General features: G+C 42.6%; 1 protein-coding gene across 9 annotated transcripts in view; it reads left to right on the plus strand.

Moving 5' to 3' along the window:
* The window catches only part of BEND7 (BEN domain containing 7), an 87,161-nt gene that overhangs the window by 22,094 nt on the left and 43,489 nt on the right, over positions 1–21,578 (plus strand). For 8 of the 9 annotated variants that reach the window (XM_070381937.1, XM_070381939.1, XM_070381935.1 and 5 more), the window contains 3 exons: positions 9,390–9,689; positions 12,672–12,794; positions 16,347–16,612. In XM_070381937.1, the coding sequence (XP_070238038.1) occupies positions 9,390–9,689; positions 12,672–12,794; positions 16,347–16,612 (689 nt within the window). Of the gene's footprint in view, positions 1–9,194; positions 9,264–9,389; positions 9,690–12,671; positions 12,795–16,346; positions 16,613–21,578 lie in introns of all 9 variants that reach the window. The other variant, XM_070381941.1, reaches the window with a different exon arrangement.

Here is a 21,578-nt window from a genome sequence, read left to right on the forward strand (position 1 = left end):
TTGTCTTTCTTGTCTTTTTCTTTCTTTGGTCCTACAGAAATCTCATATTTAGTAGTGGTAGTACAGTAAATATTTATTGAATAGATGAATGAACCTGATGTTATCTAAACAGATTTGTAAGGAACTTCGTCTTTTCAATGAAAACACCATCTATGCCCTGGGCTACTTAATTATATTCCACCTAACACTTCAGTTGAACAGGAGGGTCCCCCAGCACGTGGCAGCAGGCATGTGGGTTAACTCCCCCTATCAACACATTTGATTCCACCAGTTCACTGATCCTGCAGCCGAGGTTTGCATCCTTCTTTCTCAGTGGCATTTAGACTACACAGTGTTCTCAGCTGGACTCCAAGGACTGTTTTGGGAATGCAGGTTCTGACACATTCTCTTCAGTAGATCTTGGCTCCTCTTTATTTGGGGGATTCCACTTCAGATTGCTTCGGAACAAAGGGTTCACTTTGGCAGCCATCACTCTGTTCTCTATGCTTTTCAGACCCTTCTTGCCATTAGCACCCCCAGGCCTGCGTGTCCCTGGTGAACGTGGCTGCCACCCCCAGGGACAGCCTGTCAGGTCCTTGATAGTGTCTGCAAGTCAGCTCAGGTTTGGGGCAATGATGCTAACCCGGGTCTTCTGAGAGTGCAGAGTCCACTGCAGGTGCCTGGCTATTCAACTCACGTGTCGAGCATTGTGGTGGAGAGAGCTGCTGTGTGGTCTTGATGGGCCCTGCTTCCTTTTTTCCTGCTCTTTTTCTCACTGCTGTCATTTGACAGGTCGGAGTTCAGCCTTTTCTACAATACAGCTCCATGCCAGCTTCTGCTAGTGTTTGAGAAGGAGGTACTTGCATTGTTCAATATAAATCATGGTTATCTCAGTATTTCTCACTGATAAACTCAACTTTTTTCTGTTTAACTACCATTACCTGCAAAATGCAAGGAGTTTTTTTGTTTGTTCGTTTGCAGTGAATTGTAAACCTTTTTATAGGGCTGCACTCTGTGGTTTTTGGAGTCTTAGTTCCTCAACTGGGGATCGAACCCTGGGCCCACAGCATTGAAAGTCCCGAGTCTTAACCACTGGACCGCCAGGAAGTTCCCTTAGAAGGCCTTTTCCAAAAAGGATGTTCACAGTGGTATGCAGCCATTGCCACTGTTCCCAGCACTTTTCAACATCCCAGACAGGAGGCATCCTTAGTGCCACTCCTTCGGCACATCTTCTCAGAGGTTCCTCCTCTGTTTCTAGAACTGGAGGGGTCAGCTCTTTAGACCATAGCATTGCCCAGCCTCCTGCCTAGAAGCTACAGTTTGAGGCCACTTTTTCCTATGGATAATGAACAGTGTTCGTGATAACCCGTCAAGTGTTTGAAGAGGAGTCACTCAGTAGCTATTTGTCTCTCAGAGAAATGACCCAACTTCTTTAACCTTTCTTTGATCCTTTCATCTTTTTTGTTGACTTTTGCATGATCTCAAGTTTCTCGACAGCCTCTTTCGGATCAGATCAGATCAGTTGCTCAGTCATGTCCGACTCTGCGACCCCATGAATCGCAGCACGCCAGGCCCCCCTGTCCATCACCAACTCCCGGAGTTCACTGAGACTCACATCCATTGAGTCAGTGATGCCATCCAGCCATCTCATCCTCTGTCATCCCCTTCTCCTCTTGCCCCCAATCCCTCCCAGCCTCAGAGTCTTTTCCAATGAGTCGACTCTTCGCATGAGGTGGCCAAAGTACTGGAGTTTCAGCTTTAGCATCATTCCTTCCAAAGAAATCCCAGGGCTGATCTCCTTCAGAATGGACTGGTTGGATCTCCTTGCAGTTCAAGGGACTCTCGAGAGTCTTCTCCAACACCACAGTTCAAAAGCATCAATTCTTCGGCACTCAGCCTTCTTCACAGTCCAACTCTCACATCCATACATGACCACTAGAAAAACCATAGCCTTGACTAGATGAATCTTTGTTGGCAAAGTAATATCTCTGCTTTTGAATATGCTATCTAGGTTGGTCATAACTTTCCTTCCAAGGAGTAAGCGTCTTAATTTCATGGCTGCAGTCACCATCTGTAGTGATTTTGGAGCCCAGAAAAATAAAGTCTGACACTGTTTCCACTGTTTCCCCATCTATTTCCCATGAAGTGATGGGACCCGATGCCATGATCTTCGTTCTCTGAATGTTGAGCTTTAAGCCAACTTTTCACTCTCCACTTTCACTTTCATCAAGAGGCTTTTGAGTTCCTCCTCACTTTCTGCCATAAAGGTGGTGTCATCTGCATATCTGAGGTTATTGATATTTCTCCCGGCAATCTTGATTCCGCTTGTGTTTCTTCCAGCCCAGCGTTTCTCGTGATGTACTCTGCATATAAATAAATAAACAGGGTGACAATATACAGCCTTGACGAACTCCTTTTCCTGTTTGGAACCAGTCTGTTGTTCCATGCCCAGTTCTAACTGTTGCTTCCTGACCTGCATGCAAATTTCTCAAGAGGCAGATCAGGTGGTCTGGTATTCCCATCTCTTTCAGAATTTTCCACAGTTTATTGTGATCCAGGCAGTCAAAGGCTTTGGCATAGTCAATAAAGCAGAAATAGATGTTTTTCTGGAACTCTCTTGCTTTTTCCATGATCCAGCGAATGTTGGCAATTTGATCTCTGGTTCCTCTGCCTTTTCTAAAACCAGATTGAACATCTGGAAGTTCACAGTTCACATATTGCTGAAGCCTGGCTTGGAGAATTTTGAGCATTACTTTACTAGCGTGTGAGATGAGTGCAATTGTGCGGTACTTTGAGCATTCTTTGGCATTGCCTTTCTTTGGGATTGGAATGAAAACTGGCCTTTTCCAGTCCTGTGGCCACTGCTGAGTTTTCCAAATTTGCTGGCATATTGAGTGCAGCACTTTCACAGCCTCTTTAAAAGAGTGCAAAACTGGACGTGACAGGAGGTCCCTCGCGGCTGTGGTTAGAACCCTGTGCTTTCGCTGCCGTGGCCCATATTCAATCCCTGGTCGGGGAACTAAGATACCCCAAGTTGTGTGGTTCGGCCAAAAACAAACAAAAAGGCTGGACATGATACCACAGTAAGAGCCAAAGCATACTGGATGTAGTGGTGACTGTACCTCAGTACTCTCAGTGTCCGTCAGTCCTTCTGTAGACATGAGTTAGGGAGTGGCACCCTGGAGATGGACTGGATGGTGGTCAGGGCGCGCAAGGAGCTAGAGATGGCACAGTTGTGACCACGGTGACTGCTGCCTGCCTCGGGGACTCAGTCCAGGAGGAGCAGGTGAACTCACTTGGCCAGCCGAGACACACACATGAGCTCATAGCTTTTAATGTTGAAATGAGGGTACTGAGCTCTCTACGTGTTAGATTAACAGGAAACCTAGTATCTCTATATAAGGTGTCCTGCCACCCCCTGAGTTGTTTGTGAGCCCAAGGGGTTGTCTCAGCGCAAAGGGGCCAAGTACCACTGGTAGCAACAGTAGCTGCTGCTGCCAACAGCATTCCCACTTCATCACCATCAGCTTCCTGTATATTCCCAACTGCCTGCCGACTGTATAAATTTCCTTTGTCAGAACTAGCCTCAGGGTGGTGGTCCAGTGGCTAAAAATCCGTGCTCCTAATACAGGGGACCTGGGTTCGATCCCTTGTCGGGGGACTAGATCCCACATGCCACAACTAAAGATCCCACATGCTTCAGCTAAGACTCGACACAGCCAAATAAATAATAAAATAATAAATTTTTTTTTAAAAACTAGCCTCATTGTATTCTCACTCCCCTGCAACCTTCTAATTCTCTGACCGATGTTAGATAGCATCCTTTCAGTCACCCTAGCTAGAAACCTCGGATTTATCTTTCACTGATTCTCCTTCACGTCCTCACCCCCATCCCCACATCCAGTGAATCAGCAAGTCTATTTGGTGAACCTTCTTCAGAGTCTCCCTCTCCATTCCCATCCCCTATCCTGGCCCAGACTGTCATGGCCATTCACAAAGCCTTTAGCAATAACCTTCTGGCTGGTTTCCTCTCCCCAAGCTACTTTCACATGGTTTTGCCAGATTTGTTTTTCTAAGGGAAAGATCTGCTTGTTTACCATCCTTATGTTAAGGAGAGAGTGAATTTGAAATTACCCAGAGCAGGGACTTCCATGGGGGTCCAGTGGCTAAGACTCCATGCTCCCAATGCAGGGGGCCTGGGTTCAATCCCTGGTCAGGGAACTAGATCCCATATACCTCAACCTAGAGTTCACATGCCGTAACTAAAGATCCTGCCTGCCACTGCTAAGATTTGGTACAGCCAGATAAATAAATAAAAATATTGAAATAAATAACCCAGAGCAATAACCCAATATCTCCAGTGCAAAATTGTTCTTCCTTAACCTGGCACCTTAATGGGATGACCTCACTGTATGTGTTGACTTCATCACCTGCCACTTTTCTTTATGAACCTTAAACTCCCGGCACACAGACTGCTGTTCAGGAAGAAGAGGGGGAAGTGGTACAGCTGTGCCATCCACCCAGACAGTGAGCTTTTGCCTGCAAGAGTGATGTTCAGGGGCCACCCTCCCCAGCCCCAAGGGAATGGGAGGTGAATAACTTTCACACAGGGGACTTCAGGGAGGCAGGGTCCTCAGAGAAGGTCCACCTTTTAGCTCTAGCAAGAAATCAGAGGTGTCTACAGATAGCAGGGTAGTCTTCTAGCTGGAGTTCTGGGGGCACATACTTAAAAGAGGTGCAGGTCAGCAGGCTGGGGAAAATCAGGACCATTTTTCAGAATAACCAACCCGTACAAAAGGATGTGAGTAAAAGATGTTGAAAGATTTGGAAGGGGAGTACCTTTAAATTTGAACAGGATGATCTTTCTATCTCTGGGGCCCAGGAGATGCTTGATAAGTTACTGAATAAGAGGGGAAGTGGTACAGCTGTGCCATCCACCCAGACAGTGAGCTTTTGCCTGCAAGAGTGATGCTCAGGGGCCACCCTCCCCAGCCCCAAGGGAATGGGATCTGAGTAACTTGATTCCTCTTATTCCAAACTTTATTCATCTTATTCAGTAACTTATTCTTCTTACTGTATTTCTGGTACTTTTTCACTCCATCCTATTAATATTGGGTTGGCCAAAAGGTTCATTCGGATTTTTCTCTGTATATGGTTTGTTTATAAACCTTAGTATCACATTTAATTCTTTTTTTTCTTTTTTAAATTAATTAATTTATTTTTTTAATATAAATTTATTTATTTTAATTGGAGGCTAATTACTTTACAATATTGTATTGGTTTTGCCATAGATCAACATGAATCCACCATGGGTATACACGTGTTCCCAATCCTGAACCCCCCTCCCACCTCCCTCCCCATACCATCCCTCTGGGTCATCCCAGTTCACCAGCCCCAAGCATCCTGTATCATTTAATTCTACTAGACCTCGTTCTGGTTGTGATACAACATTTCTTTCATTTACATAAAGAAGGTATATGAAATGACTGTTACAGCTCAACACTAGTTAATTTTCGATGCAAAGATATGGTGACTATTTTGAGTCTTTGTGAAAAGAAGGCGTATAGAAATGGATATATAATGTTAAGGCACATCATCTCACTCTATCTTTGAGCATTACTGCCTTTTTTCTTTCATTACCCCAAACAATGAATAATCGTGTTCTGTGTAATATGTTTTTCTCTCCTGACCAAGTCATCCTGTATGATGACTTCTGTGTTTCAAGACTCTCTATTCTGTATTATGCAAATTATTTACGTAAAGGAAAGTAATCTATGTAAAGGAAAGGGAGTCTTGAAATTGAGCAAAGGGTAAAATCCAACCTGTAATCTTTTTTCAGTCTTGTCCAAGGAGTCCAGTTACTAAACATACAAACCATTTTTCATTTAAGATTGTTTTACTATAATGCAGCCACACACCATGGATCCATATTTGTAAGATTCCTGTTCATTTTCTCTAAAAAGATCCAGCCCTTTGTGGTTAAACATGAAAAAAGGTATGGTTAGGTTTGGAAAGTGAACAGGTTTCCTTATGGAATTGTTGCTTCTTTTTGTTGTTGTTGTTGTTTGTTTTTGTTTTTTGCCCATATTGCACAGCTTGTGGGATCTTAGTTCCCCAACCAGGAATTGAAACATTCTTGGCAGTGAAAGTGCGGAGTCCTAACCACTGGGAAACCAGGGAATTCCCTGGAATCATGCTTCTTTAGAGCTTCTTTTTCTTGGCATTTATACATGGGGAAGACATCAACTTATTAGAACTGGAAAGACAAAGAGGTCAACTAATGCTTCAGATCTCAACATCTTAATTTATCCCTTTTTTTTTTTTTTTTTTTTTTGAGTCAGAGAACTTGGCTTCACTTGTAGCAGTCAGAATAAGCCCACTCTTTCTGAGGAGGACATACATGACTTTTAGAGCTGTTTGGTGCCCTGTGAACATCTTGGTAATGGAAAAAACCTACATCCCTCCTTGACTGCTCCCCCTGGGTTATGCCAGGCATGGTCTGGTTCAGAATTCCCTTTTATAGTTCAGGAAGCTGAAGCCTGAGAATAGCAGGTGGCTCGTCTCGTATCAGGTAGCAAGTCAGTACAGTTGGGAAGTGAGTCCAGGTCTGGGAGCCCTGGCCCCAGCCTGTCCCCTGACCCACCCCCTAGCATCCGTGGCCCAAGCCTGCAAGCTTCACCCTCTCCATCCCAGTATGTGCAGGCTGCTCAGCTTTCTCTGTCGTCCCCACTTCTAGTCTTTAGGTCTCCCTCCTGATCCTCTGCTGCATCCCTCCTGAATATGTGAGGACTCAATTCCCCTCTCTCTGCAGAGTGCATCATCCCCACCCCACCCCTGCCCCATGTGTGTGTGTGAGAGAGAGACAGAGACAGAGCTCAAAAGAGAGAGATACGGTTCTAGGGCCTCCCGCCCAGGTAGTGTGGTCAGGGCTGCTCCTGACTTCTCTGGCTCAAGGAAGGACAGCTCATCCCACTGCCCTCTGGGGACACCCAGCCTGTCACCTCTAAGAGGCTGCCCTGCAACCAGCCCGTTTCCAGCCTTTTCCACGTCTCTCAGCTTTCCTTGACTCCAGCAATTCTTACACTTAGCTGTTTTCTGTCCTTTCAGCTGTCCCACAGTTGGATAGACTGTGAGCTCTCTTCTCAGAAAGTCAGCCAGCTCTGCTACCTGCCTTCACAGCCCCCTGTTTTTCTTCCTCCTCAGTCCCAGGTCCTAATCTGTTGTCATGGTTTGCCTCTTGTTTTGATTTTGTAAGAAATGTTTCTAAGTGTCAGCCCACAGCCAGGATCTCCCTCTTCCACAATCCTAGTTGTCCTCTTGAAAGTATCAAGTGTGCAGAATTCACACTGTATTTTCAGTCTTGTAAGTTTCAGAGCTGTAGGTTCTGGGACTGTGAAACTAAGCTCATGACAAAGCAACTTTGATCTTAGAAAGTTCCAGGATCCTCATACCTTTTTTCCCTCCTTCTGAAGACAGCACTTTATCATAGGATTCAGTCACTGGAGCATAAGTGGAACCTTTGAAAAGAGAGTGGCCCTTTGGCTGTGATGCGTCAGAGTTCATGTGGGGAGTAAGCTGGCACTGATCCAGGCCCCAGGCAGCGTGCCCGCCTCTGCCTGGCTTGGCTGGTGTGGTTCTTGCCAGGGCCCTGGGAGGGAGGGGAGTGGCAGCCACCAGCCAGTGTCAACCGAGATCAGCACGCTGCAGCCTGGATGCGTGTGTGACGTCCCTGGTCCAGAATAAAAGCCCTGCAGGAAAGAAGCTCCTTCCTGCCCAAGCTGTGCTGTTAGTCACGCCGGGAAAGGGCGGGTTTGGATGCTGAAAGTAACAGCAGCCACACTGGCTTATAGATTTATCTCTCAGAATTCCTCTGGGACCTCTTCCAGACACACCCTGTTCCCCAGACATCCTGAGAAAGTTGTAAATGCTGGCTCCGCATTTCTTCAATTGTGCTCGGTCATTCGTTCTCATAAAAATCTGGAACATGATTTATTGTTTCTGTATTGTCATTTTCACAGGTGTTTGAAATGGAAAGAGTTTTATGACAAAGTAAAATATTTCTCCTCTCAAGCATATGCCAACACAGAGCAGTATTGTAAATTTGGAAATCTGTATTAATTCTGCATTTGTTCATGTTAGATATTAAAGACAATTAATACTTTTGTTACCATTTTAAAAATTTAAGATACTAACTTCACAGCATAAAAATAGAAAAGTTTCCTTACATTCAGTTTTGTTACTGTTGTTGTTAAGTTTGCTGAGTCGTGTCCGACTCTTTGTGACCCCGCGGACTTTTTCAAGCAAGAATAATGGAGTGGGTTGCCATTTCCTTCTCCACTACATTCAGTAACGTATTTGTGTATTAATAAGCTAAATATCTAACTAGACAATGCAGAATACCTACATTCATTGTGCAGTTACCAGTCTGATAGAGAAATCTGGCTAATATGATGCTGAGGGTATTACAACATGATTATATTAAATGTACTCAGGACTCCCCTGGTGGTCCGGTAGTTAAGATTCTGAGTTCCCAATGTAGGGTGCGTGGGTTTGATCCCTGGTTAGGAACTGAGATCCCACATGCAGCACAGATGCGGCCAAAAATTAAAAATAAATAAATAAATGTGCTAGATTTATTTGTAGGAGCTGTTTTTTGTAATAGATGCTTTCTGCGGGGCTTTTCCTTTCTTCATAGTTGAAATTTCAAGCATTTAGTAGAGTGACTGTATGAGTGTGTACCGTGGCATTAGACTTTTATTTTAAAACCCAGATTAGAGAAAAAAAAGAAAAGACTACTTCCCTTAACCTTTGTAAAGTTACTGGCTGATGACAATTTAAAAAGATAGTATGTTTGCGGTCGGCTTCCTTTGTGGCTCAGCACTGCAGAACCTAGCTGCCAGTGCAGGAGATAAGGGTTCAGTCCTTGTTTTGGGACGATCCCCTGGAGATGGGAATGGGAGCCCAGTCCAGTATTCTTGCCTGGAGAATTCCATGGACAGAGGAGCCTGGTGGGCTACAGTCCATGAGGTCACAAAGAGTTGGACACGACTGAGAGGCTGAGCAAGCATGCACTCGTGTGTGAAATAGCCCTTAATAGATCTAGATCTAATAGATCCTTTAATGATATTGTTTATAGAAAATATTTTATATCTGTATAATTTCAGAGTCATCTTTAAGTAATATTTATTAAGTAATATTTATTCGGTGCAATACAGATACTTTGGTTCAAAAAAAAAAAGTCCTCTGAGGAAAGAAGATTCTGAAAAGAGAAGCTTGCATCTGGGGTCAGTAATCCTCCCCCGATTCCAAAGAAGGGAGGGGGGGTGTCTTGTTCTTTTTTTTTTTTCTGGTAGTGGATTATTTTTTCTTTCACTAATTTACAGTGCTATCTCTGGCCCTGTTTCCATTAGGAGATGAAAGCATGGAAATTAAAAAACAAATTACAGGAATGAGAAGATTACTGAATGACAGCGCTGGGAGGATATATCAGCGTGTGGGCAAGGAGGGGGAGAAACTTAAAGAGGAACCCCAGGATTTGGATGCGATTTGGCCTCAGCGTTTGAACTCTGCAGAGGCCCCCCCAAGCCTCCACCCATCTTCCCGGGGCACGTGGAACGAGCTGCCACCCCAGAGCGGGCAGTTCTCAGGGCAGTATGGCACCCGCTCCAGAACCTTTCAGAGCCAGCCCCACACTGCTGGGAGCTCCAATGGTATGGCCCTCATCAGACGCTCACAGTCGTCCCAATATGTTTTCTGTCTATAAACATTCAGTATGTTCTTTGAATTCTATAGAGTAAACCCTCCTTTAATCATGTACCTTAATTGAGTTATTTTAAAAGACAGGGAAGACATAAAGGAAAAAGAGTATAAAAAAATCTAGACTTGAGATGCAGGAAAAACTGGGGGTTCTCTATTAGAAGGGATAGTTTCTTGATAGACACTTTAGCTCTTTAAGAAGTCAAAGCCATCACTGTCTGAGATACGGATATTATTGTCACAAACAACTGAACATTAGGGCAGAAAGAGCTCCACTGTGGCATTAAAAGAATCTTCCTGGTCACATGGTGTATTCTTAACACATCCCCTTGCTAAGTCCTGGGCTTTCTTCATTATAGGACGAGTCACTTAAAGGGAGGACTGATGACCCCGCCAGTCAAGTGACACCTTGACTTTAACCTCCCATTCAAGCTCCTGAACCAGATGATCCATATTTTATAACTTGCTTCATTCAGGTTGAAAATTATTCCTTTAAAGTAAAATTTCCTTACTTTAAATTCCTAATGGGTTTTTTAAAATTAATTGGAGTATAGTTGATTTATAGTGTTGTGTTAGTTTCAGGTGTACAGCAAAATGAATCAGCGATACACCTAAATATATCCACGCTTTCTTAGATTCTTTTCCCATGTAGGGCACCATAGAATATTGAGTACAGTTCCCTGTGCTATCCAGTAGGTTCTTATTAGTTATCTATTTTAAATTCCTAATTGTTAGGGGAAAAAAAACTCAAATGGCAAATTTTTTTTCCCCAAAACATAAGGAAAAACTTGATTTCTCCATTCATGTTAATTTTCCTCCAGTGACACTGTTATTCGTGTTATAAATTACATACAGATGTGCAGATCTGTCGTTTTAACAAAGGGAATGAAGAAAGGAAGAACACATTTCTAGTTTCTTTAAAAAGTTAAGGGTTTTCCCCCCTGTTCATTATCCTTCAAGGAAAAGACAATTATTGTGATTTTTTTTTTTTTTTAAACACAGTTTGTGATAACCAGTTCAAAGGTATAAAAAGCCATCACTAGCCACTGCTGAAGAGACGGGAGGGACCCCAAGAGATGTATGGGTGTCTTCTGTCTCTCTTAATATTACATAAGCCAATATCAGATTCTCATGCTGGCTTGCTTCTACGTTAGAAAGAGATGGCTCTTTAAAGAGTCCTCCATAAAAATAAAAAGGTAGTTCTCTTTAAAATTAGAAAATGATTTATAACAAGATGAAAAGGATTGGTTTTGTCCTCTAAAATGATACAGACTTGGAATAGTGACTAGGAATATTCACAAAGTCCTCCTAACTCTACTGCCATGGGAGAAATGACTAGAGAAATAAAATGGCCTCAGGTATCTATGAAGCTAATAAGCGCCCCCATCAGGAAGTATTGGGTGAATAGTGTTCTATTTTCCAGGCCCCAACAAGGATGGTGGATTTACTTTGAAAAATATTAGTAATGGTCAGAGTTACGAACCTAAATTCCCCCATATTTGTTTTAAAATACTTCTGTGTTAATGGCGTATTGTTGATCGGAATACATTTGGTATCTCATTGGAGTTTTAATTTAATCATTTGTAGTTTTAAAGTTGTAACATCTCATTTTGCTACAACTCTGAATGTAAATAATTGTGCTGCTCCACACATTAAGTATTCCATGGTTTTGCTGTGGTGAAACTTTCAATAATTAATATTCGCAAAGAATGCATATTGCAGGATGTAAATTACACTTAATATATAGTAAAGAATATAGGTGGACCAAAACTATAGAACTTCCCTCTTCCACCTATGAAAAAACCCAAGTGAGAGCCATCTCTTATCCTGATTGCCTTTAAGGGAACTTGGATACTGAGGCCAGGGGTACTGTACTGAAAGCATGCTTTTCCAAATGTCCCATTTTATTCCGGCAATAACAGGAAGGTATTTGTTTACATGTAAGGAAAACAGAGTAGGACAATTATATGGCATATTCAACAGTGAAAAGGGCTTCCCTGGTAGCTCAGTTGGTAAAGAATCCGCCTGCAATGCAGGAGACCCTGGTTTGATTCCTGGGTTGGGAAAATCCACTGGAAAAGGGATAGGCTACCCACTTCAGGATTCTTGAGCTTCCCTTGTGGCTCAGCTGGTAAAGAATCCGCCTGCAATGCAGGAGACCTGGGTTCGATTCCTGGGTTAGGAAGAACCCCTGGAGAAGGGAAAGGCTACCCACTCCAGTATTCTGGCCTGGAGAATTCCATGGACTGTATAGTTCCTGGGGTTGCAAAGAGTTGGACACAACTGAGCGACTTTCACTTTCAAACAGTGAAAACGAGACTAAAATGAAACTGAAGAATGGGGAATGGACGATGTAGAAGGGCACTCTTCTATGAAGCTGGAGAAGAGCCAACACACCAGCAGCCTCTGACCCCTTAAGTTCACATGGACCCTCCCAGACCCTACTGCCCCCGCCACCCAGACATACCACACCCAGCACAAAAGCAATGTGTTGACAGTTCTTAATTTCTAGAATCACGTGGTTAATGCTAAAACTATCTTTTAAATAGTTAGATACATTTAACTCTTAGTATGAACTCTCAGGACATGTGCAGCTACCCAGTTTGTTTGGTTTTAGATAAAGGCTGTTCACAGAGCTAGTTTTTTGTGCAAAATAGCACGAGTGTGTTCTTAGTCAATGTTTTCTCTATCATTATCTGAGATGAACTGGGGTGACGGGGCGGGGGGGGCGCTGTGACAGCAAACTGTGTGTGTCCATTCACAGAGGCTCCGCCACCCTGTGACACGACACACGCCTGACAGTAGAGAAACCTGAACGGTTAGCTAAAGTCAGACCCCAGCATTCAGGCTGTGAAAATCACCGGGTGCCTTTTTTATTTTCCTCTTTATATTCTTGCTGTTGCTTGGCGGCCATCATTCTCTCTTTTCATGCTCAGGAGAACTTCCAGTGGTGAATTCATCAGCTGGATCCAACTGCTGCACTTGTAACTGCCAGTCGACGTTGCAGGCCATCCTCCAAGAGCTCAAGACCATGCGGAAACTGATGCAGATTCAGGCAGGTACGCAGATCCAGCCTCAGAGGGAGGATCTTCAGTGGGGATGTTCATTATGCTTTGGTTACGCTGTGTCTCCCAGCAAGGTTTCCTTTTTATATATATAAAGGAAATTATATATATATAATTTATTTAAAAAATTTTATGGAAGTATAGTTGATGGTGTACTTCTTCAAGCATCCATTTTTCTCTGCTTTTTCCAGAACCCACCTTCCTGTTAGCCAGTCTCACAAATGTTTTCTGGCTGATACTGCTCACTCCTTCTGTACATGTGCTTCGGGTGCTTCACAAATGTCAGCTAATTAAACTTTGAAACAATTATACCCGAAGGTGGGCAGAGCCCTTCGGCTCATCTCCCTAATGTAAATTGACAAGGAGGTTCGTGATGGGGAAAGAGGTGAGAATGGCTCATCTTCCCTCCTGAGGGGCTCGGTTTAGGGGGCTCTGTGCATCTTACAACCCTCGCTTCTGCACAAGCCCACCCTGCCTCCAACACTGGGCTCCCTGTGACAGGTGAGGAGCCAAGCAGCTCTGTACATGCAGAGGAGCCCTTAGGAAGCCTGGGCTCTGCTGGTAAAGATTCCAGAGTATCAGCTGACAAGAAACGTTGGCCCTCAGGCTCTGCTTGTGGCTTTTCTCCCTAACATTCAGGTCAGAGAGGCTCTGAGACACCTCCGGTTTTGTCTTTTTATTTACACGATGCTTTTTTTGTTGTTGTTGTTCTCGCTCCTGTTAGACAAGTTGAGGAACAGAAGAGCAGTGAACTTGCATTTTAGGGTCAGAGTCCCAGTCTGAACCTCAGATTTCTCATCTGTAACTAGAGTATTAATATCTAACTCACAGGGTTGTTTTGAAAATAGAAGAGATAGTAAATGCAGCTGAACTTGGTAAAGCATGATCTGAGCCTCAGCTATTTTGTGAGTGTTGTTACAAAGACCTGGAGCATTTCTTAGAAGTCTGGAAGTCTAGGTCCTTATTATAGTGGCTGTGATTTCTAGTCTCCAAAATTAGTAAAGAAAAAGCTTTTTTTGTCATAGGGGAGCCTCACGTGCTGCAGTCCATGGGGTCCCAAAGGGTCAGACACAACTTAGCGACTGAACAACAGCAACAGAAAATAATAAATCATTTCATTAAGCCTTCCGCTTCATCAGGGAAAACTGCTCCTTAAGCTGGTAAATGGACCAGTCATATATAACTAACTTCCCCCCTTTCCACTGTAAAGGTATTCAGACAGCTCAGAAATCGTCCTTGGTGCCGTTTAGTTAATTCTAGTAAAATTTTAATATTCAGTGATGTGGTTTGATACTTAAAAAACTTAATACTTAAACATATCAGTCACCCAAGATCACATGCAAGTGAAATGAGCGAAAGGCTTTCTGAGAAGCAACATCTAATTTTATGCACTGGATTTAGTCTTATCCCAAGGGAAAAAATAAAAACATTTTGGTCAGGCCAGTAAGCATTTAACTCACCTTGTTCCACAAGGATAATCTGTGTTCTTATTAACCCAGCAGAGGCTAACATCTCCTAAATAAGGAGCTCAGAAAGAAAGGTTACTTCATTCTGTACAGATTTCTTTCCTCAGAGGAAGAATTTGTTAGCACTTAAGAAAATATGCGTATGAAATGGTAATGATTTATTTTGTTACTTAAGCTCCTTACTCCCCAAATGGCAAACTACAAATTGCAACCATTTAAATCCTTGACTGAAGCCTTCTGAGAATCTATTAAGTAAATGCCACTGTGTCTCCCTGTTTCCTTTTATGAACCTTTGCAGATTAGGGCAGTAAACGACCCCAGAGCTGTCAGGGATCCCAGAGGATAAACTGAATAAATTAGTCTTCTTTAATTTTCTTAAACTGAAGAATATGTGTTGAGTGAGTAGATTGACTTTAAGGTTTATTACCTATAAAATGTAGATTTACCTTCTACTTAGAAAGTTTCACCTTTACTTCAGGGAGAAGGCAAGGAATAAGATCAAGCGATTAAGATCTGATTCGAAAGAACACAGCTTTGTCCAGACTTGCAGAAGGAGAAGAAAACCTCAGACCCTGTGTTCTTTAAACTCAAAACATTTTCACTTTTAATTTTGGAAAGTGAGACTTGGTGAGGCTGGAGTCCTAGATCATTGATAACTGCTTCAGTTGTCTAACTTTGCAAATGGAGACCTAGCCTCAGCTGAAAATTCAGATCTAACAGAGAAAAGTCCCAGTCCGGCTTATATATTGGGGATCATTGGTGGAGCTTTTAAAAAATCCCGATACCCAGGCATCTCCCTGGGAAATTCCAGTCTGAATTAGTCTAGATTGAGGCTGAGGCACTGGCTTTCTTTTTTTTTTTTAAGGTGAATCCAGTGAAACTAATGTGTAGCTGAGGTTGAGAACCAGTGAGCTAGACTGCTTACTGCATGCGTGATTAAAAAACTTTGCAGTGCTCATTTGCAGTGCAAATAGTGTTTCTAATAGTTATTATAAATTTCTGTCCAGCCTAGAGATGCAGATATCAAGTTCAGAGTACAAATATTACCCATTTACGACCTGATGAGAAATGATCCATATTATGTGCATGTCAAGAGTTTTAGGTTTTCATCTGGCTTATTTTTAGAGCTGTATTTCTGTGAAAAAGCAGCTGTGGTCATAGTTTTAAAAACCATATTAACACATGCAGATTTAAGTAATAATGCCATATTTCCCTACTAAACTTTAGATCAGAGTATTTTTAAATGGTTAACAAACACTACGTCTTGAAGGGCACCTCTGAGAACTGTAATTACCATCCTTGATTCCCTTAAGTATATATTCAACATCAGCACTCAGCTCTCGATCAGCGCTTCTCGTCTTTGGAATTCAGACCATTCCTGGACCTTACTGATTTGTTCTTCTTGTATTGAACTATATTTTTCCTATTTTTCAGCTACATAAAACCGGGTTATGGAGAAACAGCCTGGTCAGAACCCAGTAGCATAGTCTGTGGAGATGGCTGATGTGTGGATAGTATTGGTTTGTGAAGCAGGAGTAACTGGACCTGAAATTGACCAACAGACCTAGCCCACATGCTTACTGGTCATTCTCAAGTGATGCTTTTGATCAGACTTGCCCAAATGAGCATCGTTACCCGACTTTTGTTGATTTCGGCACCTGTCGGTTGCTGGCTACCAATCAGTTTAATCTCAAGTGGAGTATTCCCGAGATTGGCTTTCCAAAAAACATAGATGCCTACACCTCAATTTAAGTTCTGGGGTTCTTGGGTATACAAAAATGTCATGTGATGCGTAAAATCATGGTTCAATGTTTTCTTATAGCTCATCATCCTTTCCTCCTATCGATTACCCACCAGGTAATCAATTAGCCACCAGGATTTGGAGGAGAGTTTTCTCTTGGGTTTTTTCTGCCTGTAGATCTTTTGAGGCAGCATTTGGTCATGCTCAGGTCCAGTGTGAGGTTGATCTCGATGTGCCCCATCCTCCAGTGAACCCATTTCAGCCTCAGCTGATGGAGCAAGGGAACTCTCCTAGGTTAGACACATGTGCCTGTACCATGTTTTTGTTTGTTGTTCACAGTTGGAACCCAAAACAGACAACAACCCCCAATTTCCCTTATCTGCTCCCAGCGAACTGCCGTCTCACGCAAGAGAAATAAAAAGAAAAAAGTGCCCCCAAAGACTGTGGAACCTCTCACTGTGAAACAGAAGCCCAGTGCGTTGGAAGCTGAGAAGAAGGCTGCAGGGGCCCCCGAGAATTCCAGTCTCCCTGTGGCCGAGCACACCTCCCCTGGGGAGAGCCACATTCTAGGATTCGGCATCGTGCTTGAATCACCAGCCTCCGATGTAAGTGATGTTTTGTAGCTGCTCGTGCTAATATGTAACTTTCAGACACTGTGCCATATTTATACACTTTGCCCTTCACTAGTTCTGCCCAAGAAAACCAGAGAAGCTTGCAGAAAATACACGTGGGAAAGAGGAAAGGAGAACTCTTAATGCTCTCCTTGCCCAGAAGTTTCTCTTCTGAAAATCTTAGGCCTTATTTACCTCAGCTTGTTTCCATTCTCTCTGAAAGGAGAGGGTGATGGAGTAAATATTCTGTTCACTAATTTCGTTAACATTTGTAATTTCAAAGCGGCCGTTTTCAATTTCCTCAGCATAGAGAGCTAAAAGAATGTAATTAAATCCTTTGTAGATGGACATAAATGAGCAGAACCCTACAGATAAGTCACACCTTTCTAGAAACACAAACTAATAATAAAAAAAAGAGCAGTGCTCACGCTAATTCTATTTTATAGATGCGAGGATGCAAGCCACACTGCTAATTGGGTTGCAGTGCCGTGCCATTGAGTCTGTAATGATAGGTTAACACTCTGCAAAGGGTTTTCTATTTTAATATCATAGCTCGAAGGTCGTCACAGCCCAAGATACTAAATGACATCTAAGACAACTGTCTGACTTACCATTTTAGAGTCACACGGCCATAAACGAACTTAGTGACATGTTCTGTCAGCCACAGCGAACTCGCCTTAGTGTCTGAGTACACTGATGCTGTGAACCCCAACTTGTTGGGAGAGTTCCTAAAATAAACCAGAACGAGTGGGCTATTATTACCAGATGGCATAGGATGAGAACCCTGCTGAGAACTCCCACAGGCCTATATAGGATGCAAGTGTGGTCCTACTCTTCAACTTTAAATAAGAAATACATTGCTATTTTAAAACAGCATTCCTTTCACATTGGAAAAAGACAAGCTGCTAGCTTGGGTCTTTAATAAAGGGAGGCAATGAAAATGATCGTCTCGTGACTTTATTAGACTAGAAAATCACTTGAACTTTTATCTCCTCCTTGATGAGAAGAGTTCATGTTTGTTTTTTATCCATGAACACACGCACGATTGTTAAGAAGTTCTTCCAGACTAAAAACTTAGCCTTAGAAAATCATTAATGGTGACAGCCTTCCACCCTGGACTAGCTGGTTCATTTCCTCCTATCCGGTTGTTACTGTAGCTTAGGCCCTAGGTTCAAAACCCATGTCAATCACACATTTGGAAGCAGAGGCAGGTGATACCCCATCACAAAGTACATTCAGCCTGAAGCAGCTTTCACAATACTTTTATATTTTTCTTGAATTATTTAGAGCCTTCTTTCCTGTAATAGGCATTAGTGTATCAGGAGCAATCACTGGAGTTGTGAAAATCATCTTCAAAATGAGTCAATCTCATTCTAATCACTGAACTTCCTCTTTAAAAAATTTTTAAGCTCTAAACATACTTCAGAGATAAATTGAGAAAGATCTGATAAAGGCTATATGTACATTAGTGAAATAGAACTTTCCTTTATCAATATCAGAATGCCAAAAAAATAATTTGCTTTTTATTCATGATGAGTTTTCCTAACAAGAACTATTAAATTTAATAAAGCACATTTAGAATTGTTCATGAAGACTTAAGGGCTGACTATCTTTGATAGAAGAATAACATGCTTCTTAAAAAAAAAGCAAAAACTGTATATAGATGTTATCTTTATGTTATCCAACTGCTTTGCCCTTTGATTCATCTGTTGAATGGAAACTAACTGCCCTTAGAGAACCATACAGTGAGTCCCATTACTGGAAACTGTCCTCAGAGAGTCTTGCTGGCATGGATGAGGCTGGCCCCTTAGGTGGTGGGTCCATCAGTGTTAAAGGTGTCTAAATTTAGACACCCTTCTCGTCTTTTATTATTCCTTAGCCATGAACCTTTTACACTTTGGTGGAAGTCCAGAGGAGAAAATAGAAAATAGATAATAATCTTATAGGAATTCTTCTATAAAACTGATTGGAAAAAAAGTAATACAGCAGGATTATATGTAAGTAGATGGGCATTATGTGTCTGAAGACAGGCTCTGAAAATACCCAGTGTTGGGGAGATTAGGTCCAGAATTGTAGGAGTGGGCATGTGGGCCAGTGTGGCTGGGGCAGCCTCGTGGCTGCGCTGGTAGCACATGATCACGTGAACATGGGCTCAGCAGTGTATCAGACAGTGAAAGCCCCGACGTGTTATCCGAGGCCTTTGGCTTTTTTATCTTGTGGGCACTAGGGAGCCACTGCAGGTTTCAAGTAGAGGAATAGTCATATATCCATGTTTAGACTGGAATCTGGAAGTGTCTTGTGGATGACTGATCAACACAGAGGAGAGACCAGAGACCAGGAGACTGATAATTCCAGGCAGTCAGGCAAGAGATGGGTAGAGTCCAGCCGTGAGCAGTGAAGGGACAGAGAAGTGAGAAGCGCCCAGGAGGTACCCCCCACAGGGGACCTGGTGCCTTGGGAGAAGCAAGCCCCACATGTCTATCCTGGAAAATGAGGTTAGTCAGTACTGACTTCCTTAACTGAGACAGGGAAGGCGGGAGCAGGCCTTCATTTCTGGATGGGAAGTAACAGGAGGTTGAGTATCCTCAAAAAGTCCAGTAGATGTTTGGAGCACAGGAAAAATATTAGAGCTAGAAGCAATGAATAAAAGGACACATAAAACCTGTGCCTTTATTGCTTTAAAACAATTTTTTTTTATCAGAATTTTAAAAAAATCATTTATTTATTTTTGGCCACACCTTGCAGAGTGTGAGATCTTAGTTCTCTGACCAGGATTGGAACCCGTGCCTCCTGCAGTGGAAGTGCAGAGTCTTAACCACTGAACTGCCAGGGATGCTCCTTTATTGCTTTTTAAATGTAAAAAAAAAAAAAAAATTACCGTAAATTGTTTAAAGTTCACAATATATGAAGTTATCTTTTTTATGCTGTGGCTTTTAGCATTGCCCAAATACAAATTTGTGTGTCTGGGCACAAGCAGGAACCTGAGGGGCTGTGGATCATTGCAAGGGGACCACTGAGCCCCTGACACCTGATGGGCAGCCCTGCTCAGTGTGGAAAAGCAGGGCATCCTAGTCAGCACTACCCGCAGTCAAGAGCCTCAGGCACGCAGGGAACCCTGCCCCGGTGCCTGGCCCAGAAAAGGTGCTCAGTAAACAGCCATGCATCGCAGCTGCATCAAACACAATATGCGAAATCACCTTATAGAACTTTGGTTCTAGGACTTGGCTTTAATTAGAACCCTCTCCTCAATTTAATGTGATTTTCCCTCCTTCCCCCTTTGCTTCTCAAGGGCAGTTAAATTAAAAAATAACAACAATAATAGTAGTTGTAGTTGTGTTTGTGTGCTATCCTTTGCCAAGTAATTTTTCAAATTTCATCCTTACTCTTTGAGGTATTATTATTATCCTCAATTTATAGATAAGGAAGGACTTCCCTGATGGTCCAGTGGCTAAGACCCCATGCTCCCAATGCCAGGGGCCTAGGTTCTATCCCTGGTCAGGGAACTAGATCCCACATGCCACAGCTAAGACCTGGCACAGCCACATAAATACATTTTTTAAAAATTGATAGATGAAAAGACTGGCATAAAGGGTTAAGTAGTCTGCTCGAGCCCATGCAGTCAGAGGTGGAGCTGGTTCTCAGACCAGGGCTGTGTGCACCCTGTCCACCAGTGCTCGACTCAGTGCCTGCACTGGCCCAGCTCTGGTGTGTGACCACCGCTCACTGTTCATGAGATGATGGTGCACAAAGAAGAGAAAGGTTAGACTGTGGCTCTGTATGCTGGCTGGTTGGTTGGTTTGGGTTATTTATTTATTTGGCCACACCCTACAGTTTGCAGGATCCTAATTCCCCAACCAGAGATTGACCCCGTGCCCCCTGCAGAGGAAGCACAGAGTCCTGACCACGGGGCTGCCAGGGAAGTCCCTGTGTATGCTGTTTACTTGGAAGTTTCCAGGGGAGACCTTCCTGGTCAAGGGTATAGCTCTGAAATGTCCAGGATGTCTAGTCAGGATGCCCAGACTAGAAGCCCTGCGTGTAACCCTGACAAAGGTACCCACCCTCACCTCCCTCCGTTTTCCCTGAGCAAAATGGGAGTAATAATAGTGCTGACCTCACAGTGTGGGCCAGCTGGAAGAATTAAATGACATTATCTATGTAAAGCACTTAGAATAGTACCTGGGACCTTTTTAAGCACTCAGTAAATACTGGTTCCTTTTTAAACCTTAGCAGTCCTAGCGAAGTACCTTTATAGGGATAAATATAACTTTGTTAAGTAAACTTACAAGTGTATACACTTGAGCAAATACACACAAACTAATCATATTTTTAAAAAGAGAGTGGCCAGAAATGGTTCTCTCTGGGGGCAAGATTACTTGACCCATTTTAAGTTAGTGCATTAAATAAAACTGAAATCTGAACTGCACAGAAGCAAAAACAGAAACCCCAAACCAAATTTCAGATATAAATACAATATTCAATTCTTTCTTCAGGAGTTCCCAACCCAGTACTCTGTCAGGACTCACAGAAGACAGGTGTAAATGTTTGACAGTTTTCCCTACCTAGTTGGATTTATTGATTTTTTTTTCAGGGTAGATACACATGGCTTAGGTTTACTTCCTTGTTGTTGCTTCCTGTTTGGCTTATTGATTGGCCTTGATGAAACACTAAGATCAGTTTTTTATATATTTTAAATATTTTTTAAAAACATAGAAAATGTTTTTCTATTTTCTGTAGTTACTGTGACTATTTTCCAGTAATCCCAGATCACACAGAAGTTGTCAGAAGATAAAGCTACATATCCATCAACTTCAGATAATTTTGTTAATGTTTATGTCATTCTTAAATAATTTAAAATGCATTGGTGCTTTCAACATAAATAGCTACTGAATTCAGAATCTGTTTTCTTAATTTCTTCATAGCCCAATAAGTAAAGTAACCCACTGGGAGCTAGTAAAGCAGA

Source organism: Bos mutus, chromosome 13 (genome assembly GCF_027580195.1).
Source record: "Bos mutus isolate GX-2022 chromosome 13, NWIPB_WYAK_1.1, whole genome shotgun sequence".
Taxonomy (NCBI): domain Eukaryota; kingdom Metazoa; phylum Chordata; class Mammalia; order Artiodactyla; family Bovidae; genus Bos; species Bos mutus.